Below are 18,312 nucleotides of genomic sequence, written 5' to 3' on the forward strand. Positions count from 1 at the left end.
ACTGTACTATTATTACTGTTGTTATTATTTTTTAAAATTTGTATTGAATCCAAAGGTCACAGAGCAGTTCACAACCATAAAAATACATAACAACAATCTCACATGAAGGGAAAGTGGGGGGCCTGGAAATTTGCCAGTCAACCGTCGTTTGTCCTCAGGATCCGCAGCAGCATCGCATGGACTTCCTCATCCATGAAACCCTGAATTGGAGAAACACCACACATCAGACCCTGGGAAAATTCACCAGCATCGTAGCTGAGATTTCTTCCAATAGTCACTTTCCTGCATTTATTTTATTGAATTTTTAGTCCATCCCCCCCCCCCCAGGGAGCTCCAGGTGGCACACTTGCCCCCCCCCATTTTATCCTCACAACAACCCTGTGAGGTAGGTTAAACTGAGGAGCAGTGACTGAGCTCAAGGTTACCAAGTAAGCCTCTCTGTCAAATGGGAATTTGAACCCTGGTCTCCCAAGTCCTAATAGTCTGCCACTCTAACCACTATACCACACTATATGCCGTTTTGCCTAATGGAGACATGGCAAAATGCCTTTTGGTATGTTATTATCTTTTTTTATAACAGTTTACATTCAAAAAGCAAAATTCAAAAATAAAATATAAAAACAGTATAAAAACAAAACAAAATGAATCAATTATAACAATTCATATCATAAATCTTAACTCAATTGACTTCCCTCCACTCCCCCTCTTGGTTCCATTGTATTAACTTATTCATGCACGTTCCTAGAGCCTTATATTCTTAATAATCCAATCTTAAAACCTTATTCATCTTAATACAAGTGACATTTGGAAGTTCTACTAATGTACAAATCTATAGATTTATTGGTATGTTATTTCCGCTAAAACATGTGGCCTTATACACACACACACACACACACACACACACACACACACACCATACATGCAATGTTTGCAACATATCTATTGACTGGGAAACTGCACCAAAAAATCTAGAGAAATATGTATTTTGAAGGATAGCAGAACAATACTCATGTATTGTTCCAGAACTGTCAATTAGGTACCTTGGCCCTTCATTGTGGACTTCTATCTCTACTGCTGGCAAGAGATCATGTGACTGGATGCTCCTCCCCTTATTACAGAAACAAGCACATCCCCACACAAAGAGAAAGCTAGACATCACGGAGGGGCATTTCTAGCCTAGTTTTCTTTTCCTGACATGCCAGAGTTCAATATGCCTTTTTCAATAATAAAAAATAATCCCCATCTGGGAGTTTTTGAAACATGCAGTCCAGATCTGCTGAGAGAGGGGGTTCAGTAGAGAAAGGTCTGCTGTGTGCATAGATCAGCCCTTGTTCTTCTGACTCTGTATGGTATTCAGCAGCCTTCTCCAACCTAGTGCCCCCAGCATGGCTGGGACGGGTGGAAGTTGGACTCCAAAACAGCTGGAGGGTTGGCATGGGAAGCAGAGGTTTACTATTCCCACTGGAACACCATCCCCTGTCCCCCCAAAGTTATTAAGTTTCCAGGGGTCCACCTCTGGATCCCAGACTCTGGGAAGGAATATCTCCTCCTCTCAAGGCTTAGGGACAAGCACCTCTGAAATGCTTACTTGGGCTGCGTTGAGCAGATGCGTTCTGTAGATGGCCACAATCTCTTGGTGGTTCTTCTGGACAACCTGAAATACAAGTGAATAAGCCAGTGAAATGAAGTCCACAGACATTCTCCTGGCAGAAAAACGGTGGGGGACTTCAGGTGCAGGTTGCACAACAGCCTAACCTACCTGACAGGGTTGTCGTGGGGATTAAATGAGGGGAGAACCATGTATGCCACCTAGAGCTGCTTGGGGGAAAAGGTGAACTATAAAAGTAATAAATCAATAACAACAGGGGACACGGGATGGGAGTAAGAAAGGAGGAGGGAGAAAAGTGGCGGTTTAAAACAATGGGAGCGGTCTGAATAGATTGGGAGGGGAAGAACATGGAGGGGCTGCGGCTAGGCTTTTTTATTTTATTTTAAGGAAGTCTTAACAAGGAGAAATAGTGGAGGTGGGTAGAACACAGCAAAACCTTGCTCAACTCCCTTTTCACTATACTTAACCCTTGTTTTAAACCACCACTTTATTCCTCTCAGTGTAACCTCCAGTTTGCTTTGCTCAAATATTGCCATTATTTAAAACTACCATTTTCCCCCTCTCAGTGTGCCTCCATCTCTGCTCAGCAATCATGTGAGGTAGGTTAGGCTGAGAGGTAATGTCCAGCTCAAGATCACCCAGTGAGTTCATGCCTAAGTGGGGATTCAAACCCTGGTCTCCCAGGTCCTAGTCCAACACTACTCCAGTGCATTATAGATAGATGAGAGAGAGAGAGAGAGAGAGAGAGAGAGATGATAGATGATAGATATAGATAGATAGATAGATAGATGATATAGATAGATAGATAGATAGATAGATAGATAGATAGATAGATAGATAGATGATAGTCATGGAACTTTGGAGTGTCAGGCATAGCCCTACTGGCTTTAGCCCAAACGTAGCAGAGTTTTTCCTGCACAGCGAGGAAGCTAGTTGCGGCAGTAATGACTAGTCAGCTAGACTCAGAATAACTATTTACAGGATTTATTAAAAGGAGAAAATAAAACCAGCAGAGTTTTCTGCATACAAGTAAAAGCAAAATAAATCCTCTCTTTCTCTCTCTCAAAACCATACACAGCACTTCTACTCCTAACAACACCTCACATCAAACTGTGCTAGCATTCCCTAGATAACAGAGCAGAGTGCTGGCCGTTAACCAATCAGAGTAAGTAGTTTCTAGGTCAAGCAGACCTGGGCTTTCTGCCAAGAGTAAATTGACACTGCCTTGAGTTAATTGTGTGCAGCCAGAATCTGCAAGTTTCCCATGAGAACCAATTAACAGAAACTGAACACCCCCTCACAGATTCTGCTGGACAATTAACACCAAATACACCTATGTAGGAGATTATTTTTCCAGCAAACCTAAACCCTTGCACATTTGCTTGTTCTTTACCTTTGCCAATGGTTTAGTTAATACATCTGCTACATTTTCTTCACTTGATACATAAGTACAGGTGATTACATTGTCTTGTACACAGCAACGTACATTTTGGTATTTTACAGAGATATGTTTGGAACGCGATTTGAAACCCTCTGTTTTACTTAATGTTATACAAGCTTGATTATCAATGTAAACTTGTACTGGTTCTCCACAATTTACATTTAAATCTGCTAACAAATGCTTGAAATAAATCACCTCGTTGCACAATTCACTCAATGCGGCGTACTCTGATTCCGTTGATGACACACTTACAACATCTTGCTTGCGTGACCGCCAGCTGATTAAAGCTCCACCGACCATTATGACTAGTCCTGTGACAGATTTTCTATCCGGCAAATTTCCCCAGTCACTATCACAGTAGCAACTCAACATTTCATCCTCTGAAGAATTTAATTGTAACATATAGCCAATTGTCTGTTTCAGATACCTCAGAACTTGTTTTACCCCTTTCCAGGCATTTAGTGTGGGTTTTGAGACCAATCTACTTAATATGCCTACTGCATAGCTAATATCAGGTCTGGACCACTGTGCTAGATACAATAAACTTCCAATTACAGAGTGATATACATCAGGATGTTCAAATTCAGGACTCTCATCTACATGAAGTGTTTTTATGAAACCTGGATCCATAGGCACCACTGCCCCTTTGCAATCCTGCATCCTGTATGTAGTCAGTAGTTGTTTAACTTTGTTCTGCTGACTAATTAGACAGCTGCCATCTTGGGCCCAGCACACTTCCAACCCTAGATATGTCCTGACCGGACCTAAGTCTTTCACTTTGAACTTACTGGACAATTGCTACAATCTTTGCCCCCTCAGGCACTGCTACTGGTGTAAAAACCTTGTGCTCATTCAGAGAGGACATCTCTTCCTCCATTGCCTGTTTCCAGAGCTCTGCCTCCTCTTTTGGTAACTTTAACACCTCCTGAAAACTCTTGGGTTCTGCAATCACACTAAACACATTTGCAGTATCTGGAGAAAAACGCACCGGAGGCACTCCTTTGTTTTGTCTTTTAGATCTTCTGGGAGAAAATTTTTCTTCTGACCCACTTTCCTCCTCAGAACTACGACCTCTCTTTTGTTGCTTAGCAACTGGTCTTTGGCTAACTCCACTTTCTTGAGAGCTCTTATCTGAACTTTCCTCCCCCTCAGACTCTGATTCTCTGTGTTTACCTTCAGAGTCATGAAGCTCCTGGGAAGGTTCAAACCAAACCTCAGTATTGGCATGTAGTCTCTCCCAGCCACTATGTTCACAAAAACTGGCATTCCTGGAGATCACAATGCCATTTGTCCCTTCAGCAAAACGGAAACCTTTTCCCAGCTCCTGGTAACCCACAAACACTAACTGTTTGGTCTTAGGATCTCCCTTCTTCCTCATTTGTTTCGGAATTAATACCCAGGCTTTTGATCCAAACACATGCAAATGATCAATTTTGGGTTTTTTCTGAAACAATTTAAAGTACGGGGTTGTACCTATTGTTTGATGAAAGAGCCTGTTTTGGAGATAACACGCGGTGAGCATGCTCTCCCCCCAATAAGACATGGGCAAATCAGCATCATCAAGCATGGCAAACATCATATCTTGTAAAGATCTGTTTTTCCGCTCTGCAACGCCATTCTCCTCTGGGGAAAAAATGTTCGTTTTTCTATGCCCAATGCCACGCTTTTGTAACCAATCTTTAAAGGCATTTGACATAAATTCACCACCTCTGTCCGTCTGAATCCTTTTGAGTTTAATGGACAGAAATCTTTCCACAGATGCCACCCAGCCTTTAAACTTAGTGAACAGGTCACCCTTATTCTTCATGGGAAAAACCCAAGAGTAACGTGTGGCGTCATCCACAATTGTTAGTGAAAAACGCGATCCACCCCTGCTTACAGCAAATGGACCAATTACGTCCATGTGAACCAGCTGTAGCGGTGACTCACTAACTCTGTCACTTCTGTGGTAAGAGACTCTGTAGGTTTTAACCTTTTTACAAACATTACAATCAAGGTACTTGTTACAACTCTTTAAATTACCCCCATCAGCCAATTCAGACATTTTTAGTACACTTTTCCAGCAAGCATGCCCCATTTTCCTATGCAATAAGTGCACACAGTTGTCATGTATAGCTTTGTTATTCACTGCAGGCTGAGATTTACTGACTACTGCTGCAACTTGAGATCCTGCTTTAAGCCAAAACAAGCCTCCCTCTGACTTAGCAGTGCCTAAAATCTCACCAGCCTTCTTAATAATGCAACTGTCTCCTTCAAAATACACTTTAAACCCAGCCTTTAGCAAACAATCTACAGACATCAGGTTGCTCCTTAATGATGGCACACAAAGTACATTTTGCAGGCATTCACGAAGACAAGGAACAAAAACTGCACCCCCCGAAATCACTTCGGAAGTACTTCCGTCTGCTAGAGCCACCTGGCTGCGCTGTGCTGAGTTCTTGGAAACAAACAATTCATCTGTATTTACGATGTGGCGAGATGCTCCCGAATCGACCACCCAGACCGCTTGTTTCTCATCAGCAATCTTGACCTCGCCGGTCACCAGCTGAGCCGACTGTTTTCGTTTGAAGAATTTCTTTTTACACTGCTGCTGCTGCTGATCTCGTCTCTGCTCCTGCACCGGCAACTGAGACTTGACCAACTCCGGACATTGTCGTTTTAGATGTGCTGAAGACCCACATCGGAAACAACGCCTAACAGCAAACGCTGACTCCTCACCGGTACGCTGCTTTTGCTTCACCTCTGGCTCGGCATGAGAACTCCTCCCAAACCGCCCACCTGTAGAAGCCTCTGCAGCCAACGACCTTTCTTGCCTCTTCTGCCATTCTTCAATTAAACGCCCAGTAACGTAACTGACTGATAAATCATGCTCCTGCATGCCTTCTAGAGACAAAACTAAATTATCCCAGCTTTCCGGGAGAGAACTCAAAATAATAGCCACCTTCTCCTGCTGGTCTAACGTACAGTCTCTTTCCTGTAGCGCAGCAAACTTTAACTGTAAACTGTGTAGGTGTTCCTGCATTGTAACCCCAGGCTCTAACATTGCCTTGTACAATGCCTTGCGAATGAACAGCTTGGAAACCGCTGTCTCACGCACATGGAGTTCTTTAAGTGCTTGCCACACACCTCTAGCTGTCTTGATTCCCCTCACATACGGCAACTGGGAATCTTCCAGCCCCAAGACAATTGTGGCCCTTGCTCTTTGGTCTTTATCGAGGTCTTCATCATCAGGCTTCGCAGGAAACGTACTCACCACTTGCCAGAGACGATCCCTCTGCAGCACTGGCTGCATGCGTTCCGACCACAGCAAGTAATTGGAGTCATTCAGACGCTCAAAAGCCATCTGAACTGGTTGTGAGGCCATCTTGAGAGCGATGTCCCTGGAACCCGGAACCAGCTACTCACAACCACCGAGAGAAAGAACAGGAACCACAGCACCCAGCACTCACACGCTGCAGCTGTTGTCCTTGTGTCCGCTGCGTCACCAGCTCACCACGGTCAGGAACCAGCCAGAGTCCATCTGCTGCACCAACAGGAACAACAACTTCTGGAACTACAGGAACCAACGCCGTTGATGCTGACACCACCGCAACTCAGGCTGGCAGCACAATGCCCATAACCTCATGGAACTTTGGAGTGTCAGGCATAGCCCTACTGGCTTTAGCCCAAACGTAGCAGAGTTTTTCCTGCACAGCGAGGAAGCTAGTTGCGGCAGTAATGACTAGTCAGCTAGACTCAGAATAACTATTTACAGGATTTATTAAAAGGAGAAAATAAAACCAGCAGAGTTTTCTGCATACAAGTAAAAGCAAAATAAATCCTCTCTTTCTCTCTCTCAAAACCATACACAGCACTTCTACTCCTAACAACACCTCACATCAAACTGTGCTAGCATTCCCTAGATAACAGAGCAGAGTGCTGGTCGTTAACCAATCAGAGTAAGTAGTTTCTAGGTCAAGCAGACCTGGGCTTTCTGCCAAGAGTAAATTGACACTGCCTTGAGTTAATTGTGTGCAGCCAGAATCTGCAAGTTTCCCATGAGAACCAATTAACAGAAACTGAACAGATAGATAGATAGATAGATAGATAGATGATAGATAGATGATGATAGATGATAGATAGATGATAGATAGATAGATATAGATAGATAGATAGATAGATAGATAGATAGAGATAGATAATTAGATAGATAGATAGATAGATAGATAGATAGATAGATAGAGATAGATAATTAGATAGATAGATAGATAGATGATAGATAGATAGATAGATAGATAGATAGATAGATAGATAGATAGATAGTAAGCAGTCTCTATAAACTGAAATAATTTGGGGACAATGACCCCCAAGGCTCACTTCATTCTGCAGCTGGAGTCGGGCACGTTCGCTGCGCAGATTAAGAACTTCGCTTGAAAGCTTCTCCGTTTCCTTCAGCAACTTCCTGATCTGAGGGGATATGATAAAACAGGTGGCATCCAAGTCAAATCTATTGCAGGGAATCCCTGAGCAGACTCCTCAGTCTTAGTCTTCCCATCTATAGGATGGGGTAATAACATTGTAAGAGGGTTGGACTAGATGAACAATAATATTTGTTCCCTGTTCCCCCAAGATGGCCCTTGCAATTCAGACAGGCCCAGTGATGCCAGGGTTCCAGTGAAGTTATCGCACAGATCTTTTCTAATTCCCCGCTTGCTCCTTTGATCTTGACAAATTTACTAGTTCTGCTAAAAATATGACCAATTCTCACATATTACATTCATTCTTAAAAGCATAAAAACTCAGCTGTTATCGGGCACCTCATACCCTTGAACTGGGCTAGCCAGTCATTATAGGAACAGCTGTTTCAGAATCTGGGCTTTGATATATTTTTGTGATATAACGTTATTTACATATCTCCATAAATAAACAAGAACTGGTGGCTGAGATTGGATTTCCCCCCTCTTCCCTCCCTGTCCCTTCCCCTTCCATGTCGTGGGCAGGGACTGCTTTGCTTTAACTGATTCTACATTAGCCAGGTTGGACACAAATAATAAAGGCGTAAGGCCGAAAGGGGTGAGCCGCCCCAGCCCTCAAAATTACTCCTCCTACCTTCCCTTCTCTGTCCTGGCAGGTCCTGGCCAGCTCTTCCATCTTCCTATTCATCTTCTCCATCGTGCTTTCCATCATCTGGGACTTCCCTCTCAGCTCCTCCACCTCCTCCTCATGCTCAACAGCCTCAGCGATGAGCTCCTCGTTCTTCTGCCTTTCGGAAGCAAGGTCTTCCTTGAGGCGGGAGCACTCCCCGCTCTCTTCCTCGTATTTCTCCCGAAGGGCGGCCAGCTCCTCTCCCAGGGCTTGCGCTCTGACGGACAGCATGCCACGGACTTTCTCATGCTTCCTGAGGGCCTCCTCTTCCTCCTGGCGCAGTTCGGCCATCTTGGTGACGAGGCGATCGAGCACCTCCTTCAGCCGGGCGGCCTCCTTGCCTTTTCCTCCCAGGGAGACCTGGACGGCTTCTAACACCCCTTTCAGCTCTTGCAGGCCTTCCTCCAGCTCGCTCATCCGCTGCCTGACCTTCAAGTTGTCTCCGATGGCATCTGAGGCCTCGGAGGAGCCTTCCCGCCAGACCTTGTCCTCCGCCATGGACGAGTCAAGGCCGTTGTGGTTGGCAAGGAGGCTGCGGTCCACCTCAAGGGCGTGGCTCTCCTCCTCCATCTCGGACACCAGCTGCAAGGCCTCGTTCTGCTTCTTCACCACGTTGTCCAGCTTCCAGTGCAGCTCCTTCAAGATGCAGCTGTCGAGATTCTCTGGCCTCAAGTGGCCAGCCTCTTTGGACATTTGCCTCAGGAAGGTGTCCCTCACGGATACCATCTCCTTCCTCTGGGCCTCCAGCCTCAGACGCAGCTTCCTCGATTCCTCGCTCTCGGCCGAGAGCTGCTGGTTCAGAGAGTCCACCGTCTGCTTCAGCTCTTCCACCAAGCTCCCTGGTGTCTCTGCTTCGGCAGGCCCATCTTTTGGAGAGCACAAACCCCTCAGCTGCTCCTGGAGCTTCTCCCTCTCCCTGCTCAGCTCTGCCAGCTCCTTCACGAGGCTGCCGTTGTTTTGCTTGAGGTCCCACACCTCCTTCTCCAGGTCGGAGCTCTTCCGGCAGGGGCGGGCCTTGTTTTCTGCCACCTCAGGCTTTGGCCTGAGCTTGACCTGCCCGGAAGAGCCCTCAGGGAGCTGGCTCTTGCCTTTCTCGGCTTTTCCCAGTTCCTCAAGGGCTTTGGCATCACCCGCGGGCAGCTTCTCCTCATCCTCCATGATACCATTCTCTTCTTCTCTGTGATACCCATTCCTTTTGGTCACAACTCTCGACCCAGAGGCCAAGATGGCTTCCCGGAGAGGCCTGGCTTTCTCCAGGAGAGCAAAGTTCACCTGCTCCAACTTAGCCAGGGCTCCTTCCAGACCCACCACAATCTTCTTCCAGGCGGACACGCTCCTCTTGACCGCCCCCGATGGCACCGCTTGGTACTGCAGCTTGCTCCTGAGGGCCTCCTCTGCCTCCCACTTCAGGGCCTCGTTCTCGAAAGCCACCTCAGCGTTCTCCCTCTGCACTCTGGCATATTCTTCCTCCATCTCTGTGAGGAACAGGGACAGCTTCTCCCCAGGGGTGAGCCCACTCTCTTGCTTCCCCGCCTTCTCACACTCTCCCAGGTGCTTCGCCAGCAGCCCACGCAACTGCTGGTTCTCACCCTCCAGCTCCAGCATACGGGCCTCCATCTCCTTCAGCGTCCCGCTCTGGGCCTTCTTCTTTGCCTCATAGACGCTGATCACGGCCCTCATGTTCTCCATGTGGCCCTCCATCTCCTGCACCCTCCTCGCGGCACTCTCTTTTTCCTCGAGGGCTGCCGCAACTTCGTCCCGGAGGCGCTTCAGCTCCTCGTCGCGGCGTTTCCCTTCTTCGGCCTCCTCCTCGCCAGGCCACAGGACTTTCTCCTCCTGGGCCACAGGGGCCTTTGGCTCCTCTTTTCCTGCTTCTTGCGTGGCCGCCATTTTGGCTTGCTCTTTCTGAAGCTTCTCCTCCTCCTGCTGCTGCTTCCTCCTCTTCTTCAGCTCTTGTACTTGGGCGGCCAAGAGGTTGAGGTAATAATCCTCTTCCGTGGCATCGCGGCTGTAGCGTTGGCTCAGCTCCTCACAGCCCTGGCTCCCTCCGCCCCCCTCAGGAAGGAGCTGGTTGATCTCCTGCACCTGGTCCCAGACCCTCTCCTTTGTCACTTTGCACCCTTCCAAAAGGGTGTCGCATTCTTTCCTTTTCTGGTCCAACTGCAGTTCCAGCTGAATTACTTTCATTTTCTCGTCTCGGTACCTGCTCCTCCACTCCTTCAACTCAGGACCCTCCTCTTCTTCATCATCACTTTGGTCCCCGACTTCGCTCTGGAGGTTCAGGCTACTCACATCAGTCTCTCTCCCGCTCTCAGATGGAACCTGGAGGCACAACCCAAACCAATGCATGAGCTAACTGAGAGGCAGAAGGTTTTGACCCATCTGCAACAGGTACACATGGCTGCAAGGAAGGGGGTGTTGGTTTCAGTACCATGGATAGCTCCTTCCTCAGAGATGTGCCCCCAGGAAGAAGCTGTCTGTGGTACTGAAATCACCAGCCAGTGGTCGGTGAGGCCAAAGACACAACTGAGCAGATAAATTAAGGTAAATTTTACCTTTGTACAGTTGACTAGTTTGTATTCTCCATCCAGACAACCAAGAGGCATTCATAGAATCATACAATTGTAGAGTTGGAAGGAACCCTGAGGGACATCTAGTTCAATGCCATGTAATGCAGGAATCTCATCTAAAGCATCCATGACAGATGGCCATTAATAATAATAATAATAATAATAATAATAATAATAATATCAACTGGCCTTTCACTCTAAACTCCTAGGGTGGGTTCCAGCAATTAAACACAATATTAAAAACAGTTTAAAACAACTGCAGGAAAAAATGTGGGTTCAAAAAATATACGTTTCAAGTGTCAAAGGCCAGGGTAAAGTATTAAGTATTCGATGAAAGCTGTATAATGAAAGTGCCAGGCACACCTCGGGGAGGGGGGAGTTCTACAACTTAGGGGCCATCACAGAGGAGGCCCTCTCCCAGGCTGCCACTACCCCAAGCTTTTGAGGGTGGTAGAACAACCAAGACAGCTCCCTCTGTCAGTCTTAAGACCTGATAGGTTCTGCAGGAGAAAAGGCTCTTTTTCAGGTATTTGGGACCTGTGTCATTTAGGGCTTTAAACACTAACGTAACCACCTTGAACAGGGCTTGGAATCAAACTGGCAACCAGATTTTTAAAACAGGGGTTATAGGAGATCTAAATAGCGCACTGGCCAATAATGCAACTAAAGTTTTGGACCAGCTGAAGTTTCCAAGACATCTTCAAGGGCAGCTCCAGCAGTTTCCAGGAAAAAGTTTATTAAACAAATAAGCACCCCCTTCTTACCTGTGAACCAGTCTCTGATGAATAATCGCATCCTAGTTCTGTGGAAGTTGAGAAAAAAAGGATTTTAGCGGAATGATATTCCGGAAGCGCATATCCCCAAAGCACTTTTTTTGCCTACCTCTGCCCTGAATTCCTTCTATCCAGGTCACAAGATAGGACTCAGATACTGGTAAGCAACAAGAAAGTGGAATGAGTAAAAAAGGTTATTGCTCTTGGACAGTTAACCACATTACAACTAATGCTTCTGGTTGTGTGAGTTGGACCACCTTGATCATTGTGAATGAGTGGTCAAGGTCAGGGTTGGGGAACTTCTTTGACCCCGAGGGCCACATTCTCTTCTGAGCAGCCTTCTGAGGGCCACATGCCAGAAGTGGGGAGAATAATGAATGTGTCTTTTACCTTTGTACAGTAGGTTGGTTTGTACACCCCCACCCTCTGTCCTCCATCCAGTTAAGTAAGATACGTTTTACCAGAATTTAACAATAAATTCCTGCGAGACAGAAATGCAATCTGAAGCAAGGCCGCTGAGGGATGCAGAGTCCTATAGGTCAGATAGAGAGGCCTAGATGCGCCCCCTGCTTTGAGCCTTAGGGGCCCCACCCCTTCTGTGATCACACAAAGCCATTTGGGGTGAAGGGCCTTTTGTGGAGAGCGTGGTGCTAGAAATGTGGTTTTGCTGTAATTGTGTACAGCTGAAAACACTGGCAGCGTTAAGATAAATTCAATAGTGTAAACAAGTTTTGATGGATGCAATAATGGAATACTGAATGGTATAGTTTTTGTAAAACAGAGAAGAAGGAAAGTCATTGATATCTTAAGGATGTATAACGAGTATTTTAAATTGTAAAACAGAAAACTTAATAAAATTGTATACAAGATAAAAAAGAAAAAAGAAATGTGGTTTTGACTACAGTGAGTGCCTGTTTTCCTCCACTTATGCTCTACTCGTCATTTTGCAAACAAAATAGATATTGGTGCTTCCTCACCCTTAGAAAACAGGATTAGCGCACCTGATCCCACTTGCAAATGAACATTCCAGGGCTCACTCTATGCTCCTGGCTGTTCCTTTGTGGCCACACCCATACCTGCCATATACCTGACATCACATTTGACATCAGGTGTGGGACAAGTGGGTGTGGTTTGTGGCGAATGACCTCGCAAGTCAAACTGAGACCCTTGCCGGACTGAACTGACCTGAATCTCCCTAGCTGTACCCTAAGGAACCCTTGCTACCCCCAAGAATAGTGGAAGAAGCTGTCCTGTTACCTGTGTTGAATTAAGATCCAACCACTTGTCTGACTGGCTTCAGTACATAACAAGAGACGCCATATTGTCCACTGGTTAAGAAGCAACATGTTTTGGACCAGCCTTGGAACACCCTGGGGAGAGGCCCAGGAGCTTGGGAGGTGCAGATCCGGACGCTGGGCAGGGGGTGATTGGGTTGTCCAGAGAAGGTCCCGCCTCAGTGTCTTTGGATGCCCCGAATGTGTTAGCAGACCCTCCTGATGTGATTCTGACACCATGTCCCACCAGGAAAGCTCTTGTGTCCGAGGCCACATCAGATAGATAGGTGGCAATAGAACATGGCGACGGTTGTACCCATGCAAGGAGATCTAGTCTCCTTGCAGGAGTGTCCGCTTTCTTGCCCAATCACATGCCTAGGGATGACCACCCTAGGCAAATGATTGTACCTGCTCCGCTGTTCAAAAAGGGTACTCGGGGTGGGGTGCATGTCAGGCATTGGGACAATGTCTTAGTTTGCATTTAGCCATATGCCTTAGAACTCTGCTCTGAACTTCGCCACCAGCATGGTGTGGTGGTTAGAGACTAGGACTTGGGAGACCTGAGTTCAAATTCCCACTCGGCCACAAAGCTCACTGGGTGACCTCAGGCCAGTTGCTGCCTCTCAGCCTGACCTACCTGACAGGGTTGTTGTGGGAATTAAATAAGGGGTAAGGCCCGGGACAGACCAGGGTTCAAGGCGACATTTGGGGTCAGTCATTGTCCCTCAGTCTAACCTACTTTGCAGGGTTGTTGTGTGGATTAAATGAGGATGGGGAGAACCATCTAAATAAATAGAACCTACACCATCTAGGTCTGGGCATTATAGTGATTTTGGAACCCAGTCTTTGGCAGTAACCCAGTTGAGCGTCTGAGAAGCCAGGACACTGGCCAGCCAACCGCTCCCTTACCTTTTTTCTTCCACTTCTTCAGGGCAGTCCGGACCAGCCGCCTCAGTTTGCGATTCTTGGCCTGCGTGGCGTAGTAGAGGGAGTCGTGGCCTGTCTTGTCAAGAAGCGTCACATTGGCCTCATTCTGCAGAAGCAGCTCAGCTGACTCGGTGCTTCCACTTTCACAAGCAAGGATGAGAGCCGTCCTGTGCAGGAGCAGAGGAGAGAAAGATAGGTAGTGTGGTGTAGTGGTTAGAGTGAAGAAGTAGGGCCTGGGGGAGACCAGGGTTCAAATCCCCACTCGGCCATGAAGCTCACTGGGTGTGACCTTGCACTCAGCCACTGCTCCTCAGGCTAACCTACCTCACAAGGTTGTTGTTAGGATAAACCGGGGGTGGTGGGATGATGTTGCATGCCACCTTCAGCTCCTTGGAGCAAAGAAGGTGCAACAGGCATGCCGGAAATAAAAATAAATAGCCACAGGCTGTATTCACAGGAACAAAGGCAACAGCAGGAGATATTTCAGCTGAGTTGTTCAGGAGATCATTAGCAGGAGCTGAATCAAACCAGTGAGTGTGTGGAGGGGGAAAGGGTTAATACCCCACCCACTGAGCTCATGATCTTGATTCCCCCCCCCCCATCTGCTGCAATTTGAGGGAGTGGGGGAGGGGGAGATATATAAAGGCAATGCTGTTTGGAGATATAAGGGTTAAAGTGATAGAGTTTGCGCCTAGAGACAAGGGATGGACCACAGGGAAGGCTAGAGCAATCTATGTAGGCCATAACCCAGCCAGAATAGCTATGCAACAGGCTAGCTGCACCTGGGGGGATGATACAGCTGTTTCACTGAGTTTAAAAAAAGTGGGACTTTCTGAACTCCTGGGGATGGGAGGAATGAAGGTTGAACAGAGAAAGTATGAACAGGAGATTTGCTGTTGTGCTGTTCATGACATCCAGCTGATGTCCCATAAGAAGCACAGCTAATCCCCAGGAGATGCCCAGTGTCAAAGCCTCCAGAGACTCACTTTCCATCTTTATCAATGAGGTCAACCTTGGCCCCTCTCTGCAGCAACTGGGAGCAGATAGCAGGCTGGTTCCCCTGGGCAGCGATCATCAAAGGCGTCCGTCCATTCTGGAGAAAAAGAAAGAAGATGCTTGGAACCTTGCTTTGTGATAAGAAGGCATTTAAAATTAAGAATAGTAATAGCTATAACTATATAACTTCCAGCTGTTCAAGAGAGGGGCAACTGGTTCTGGAAGACACCCCCCCCCCCAAGAAACTATCAACAGCACTTGTAATTCACACTGGCCCAATAAGCTCCATAACAGATGTCAAGATTCTAGCCCTCAGAGGGTAGAAGGACCAGCAGCAACTTTCGTAGCACAGCAGGGCTGTTGTGTTGCAGCTGGACAAGGAAAAGGGCAGAAGAGGCTTCTCTTGAGTGTCTCCCCCCCCCACTTCATCACACCCCTAACTATAACTCATAGTCAGCTGCACCTAGTCCGATACTACCGTGAATCCATCACCCCAAGATTTTATTTTGATACACCCAGCAGAGCCTGTTCAGACGTACATTATCCATGACGTCCAGGAAGGCCTCTTGATCACACAGGAGCAGCACGCTGGAAGCACACCCGGAGATGGCTGTTAGCGGGGGCGATTTTAAAAAGTGGAGAAAAGCAAGGGTTAAAAGTCAGGGCTTTTTATACCATACGCATAATAATATATACATGCAAATAACATACGTATTTCAATAGCAGTTTTCTCCCTGGCCAGCTAGCACTCTCTATAATATAAACAATGCATCATACTTCTTTTAAAAATCTGAAAACACCTATTTCTTTAGATCTGGCACTGGTGACTCGTAAGATTGGGTGGCTGCAATGCGCTTTATGTGGGGCTTCCCTCGTGCTTGACCTGGAAGCAGCGGTCAGTGCAGAATGCTGCAGCGCGGTTGCAATACGCTGTCTGCATGCAGCACTCCTGCTCAGAGAGCTGCATTGGCTGCAGATTTATTACTGGGCCAAGTTCAAGATGTTATTATTAGCATATAAGACGCTTAACTGCTTGGGGCCAGTTTACTTGCAGGATCAGCTTATCCCACTCAACCGCTTCGATCTGTGGAACTGCCGCTGCTACAGGTGCCACATAGTACCCATTCCACATTTGTAAGAGATTGGTCTTTTAGCGTGGCAGCACCCACATGTTGGAACTCCCTACCTGTTGACATCGGGCAGGCCCCTTCACTGTATTCTTTTCAGTGCCCGCTGAAAATATTTTTGTTTAGGGAAGTGAACTCAGACATTGGGCTTTTCCACACTTACCTTTTGCCCTGCTCTTTCCAGGCAGAGGTCTGCGCATTAAAGCTCCGTGTCTGTGGTTTTTGCTTTGTTTTCTCCCAGAGCTAGTCCTGCTCTTTAAAGCTGAATTGGAGCAAATGGCTATTCAGATTTTCTGTGGATTGCTGCTTGCTCCGACGGAGCTTCAAAGAGCGGGTTTTCATGGGGAAAGCTCCAGAGCACACAAAAAACCAAACCCCAACGGTGCTCAGAAACATATCTTTAAAGCACAGACTGTCTGGAAAGAGTGGGCGAAAGTGTAGGGAAGTCCACTGATGTGTTTTGATTTAGACTGAAGCAAGTGCTTCACTACATGGCAAAAGTTTAAAGGATACCTGCGTCCCAAAGAGCTGAACCAGGCTTCCTCAACCTTGGCCCTCCAGATGTTTTGAGACTACAATTCCCATCATCCCTGACCACTGGTCCTGCTAGCTAGGGATCATGGGAGTTGTAGGCCAAAAACATCTGGAGGGCCGAGGTTGAGGAAGCCTGGGCTGAACAGTCTTGCAAAAGGCCTGAGCTGTTATTTGATGCTCCAGGCAGGAGGGAGGAAGATCTCCCACGCACAGGAAGTCTCCCACGCTGAGAAGGATCCCAGGTTTCCTTTGGGGTCTGGCTTAAGGATTTGATTATTGATTCAAATGCTACTCCCCTAGGTGACCTCCACCTAATTTGAATTATTTAAGGACTCACCCGCCCAATGTAGTGGCGTTCGGTTCTCCCCATCTACACAGTCTTCATTGGCTCCATGCTGCAAGAAAGAAGTTTTTTTAAAAAATGCATTTCATTGGCATTGATAACTTGCCACACCCTGAAGGCTCAGAGTAGCAACACACACACACACACACACACACACCCTCAAACAGCAGTGTCACAAACCAATTCAGTAAAATCCTAGAATTGTAGAGTTGGAACGGATCCAAAGGGTCGTCTAGTGCTTTTAAATCCTCATGGGGAGGGAGTTCCACAGCTCAGGGGCCATCACAGAGAAGGCCCTCTCCCTGGCCAACACCACCACCCTGAGGCTCTCGAAGGGCAGAGGAACCACGAAAAGGGCCTCCTCTGCCAGCCTCAGCATCTGAGATGCAAAATGTATTTTCATAGAATAATCTGATGGTCCAGGTTGTAGGACGCAGCATCCGCCTCATTGCAGGAAACAACAAGGACATCATACATGCTCTGCATGCATTGATGTAGATTTTGATTTATGGACCCATCCTAGTGCCAAAGGTTTCCACCTTCTCCCCCCCCCCCATATCTAGGAACAGCAGGAATTATGTCTGGCTTCAAGAAGAAAACGCTTAATCAGCGGCTCTGTTGCTCTCCCCAAGGTGCTGTTTAGAGAGGCATCGCTGGCACAGAGACGGGTACCTGGGCCTCTATGACCCGGAGGCTCCTTGAAGGATGATAAGCCGTCAAGCAGGAATCCCTCTGCTTTCCTGATCTTCACATCAACACACCCTTTTCTCCCTTTTGCTGTAATGATTCTCAACGCAAGATTTCACACCCCACCCAGCTCTTCATTTCCCCCTTTGCCTCCGTGTTGAAACTGCCTCCCAGGTGTGCCTTGCAGAATCACAGGGAAACGATTAGGCCCAGAAATTATTCCATCACTGCGAGGGCGGCTGTTTTCAAGTGGTGTTGATTATCGTTAAAGATCAGGCAGGAGTATCATAAAACAAAGAGCTTTATTTAAAACAGCGGTGACAGCTTGGGGCACACAGACAGATGACAATCAGGGGGCAGAGACCACAATTCCTCAGTGGCGGATAGAAAAAGTTTGCCTCTTCCTTCCATCTATTTTCCTTCCCTTTACTGCAAGGCTTGTTTGATTACAGGCCTTTTTAGGCTCAGGAATTTAATATTTAATAACAAATAAAAACAAATATATTTATCCACCCTCCTCAGAAGTTTGAGGCTATGGGGTGTTGGCTCAGGAGAGGCCTTCTCTGTGGTGGCCCCTCAGTTGTGGAACTTTCTCCTCACGGAGCTGTGCCTGGCACCTTCATGGTACAGCTTTTGGCAAATGCTGAAAACCTGGTAAACGCGGATGTCCTATTTACCTGAAGAAGGACCTTCACGCACTGAGGCTGGCAAGCGATGGTGGACAAATGCAGGGCTGTGCTGCCTAGAAAGACACAAGGAAAGGGAAGTCAAAATATGACAAATGGTGGCGGAAAGGGAAGAGAAGTCCTTTTCTTCCAGGGGAGGCTGGGTGTGCCGTTGTTGTGACTCTGCTGGAGCAGATTCGGAAACAAAGTGGTAACTCTGCCCTTGATGCTTCAAAAGCACT

The 18,312-nt window shown here is 47.0% G+C and overlaps 1 protein-coding gene across 3 annotated transcripts in view; it reads right to left on the reverse strand.

The window, feature by feature from the left end:
- The window catches only part of ANKRD35 (ankyrin repeat domain 35), a 36,885-nt gene that overhangs the window by 3,456 nt on the left and 15,117 nt on the right, over positions 1 to 18,312 (reverse strand). For all 3 annotated transcript variants that reach the window (XM_028709923.2, XM_077920020.1, XM_077920021.1), the window contains 10 exons: positions 18,083 to 18,147; positions 16,713 to 16,770; positions 15,254 to 15,324; positions 14,705 to 14,811; positions 13,701 to 13,885; positions 11,509 to 11,546; positions 8,139 to 10,496; positions 7,407 to 7,496; positions 1,589 to 1,654; positions 103 to 200 (listed from right to left, as the gene is read on the reverse strand). In XM_028709923.2, the coding sequence (XP_028565756.2) occupies positions 138 to 200; positions 1,589 to 1,654; positions 7,407 to 7,496; positions 8,139 to 10,496; positions 11,509 to 11,546; positions 13,701 to 13,885; positions 14,705 to 14,811; positions 15,254 to 15,324; positions 16,713 to 16,770; positions 18,083 to 18,147 (3,101 nt within the window). In that variant the 3' untranslated portion in view covers positions 103 to 137. The remainder of the gene's footprint in view (positions 1 to 102; positions 201 to 1,588; positions 1,655 to 7,406; positions 7,497 to 8,138; positions 10,497 to 11,508; positions 11,547 to 13,700; positions 13,886 to 14,704; positions 14,812 to 15,253; positions 15,325 to 16,712; positions 16,771 to 18,082; positions 18,148 to 18,312) is intronic.

Source organism: Podarcis muralis, chromosome 16, assembly GCF_964188315.1.
Source record: "Podarcis muralis chromosome 16, rPodMur119.hap1.1, whole genome shotgun sequence".
Classification (NCBI taxonomy): Eukaryota; Metazoa; Chordata; class Lepidosauria; order Squamata; family Lacertidae; genus Podarcis; species Podarcis muralis.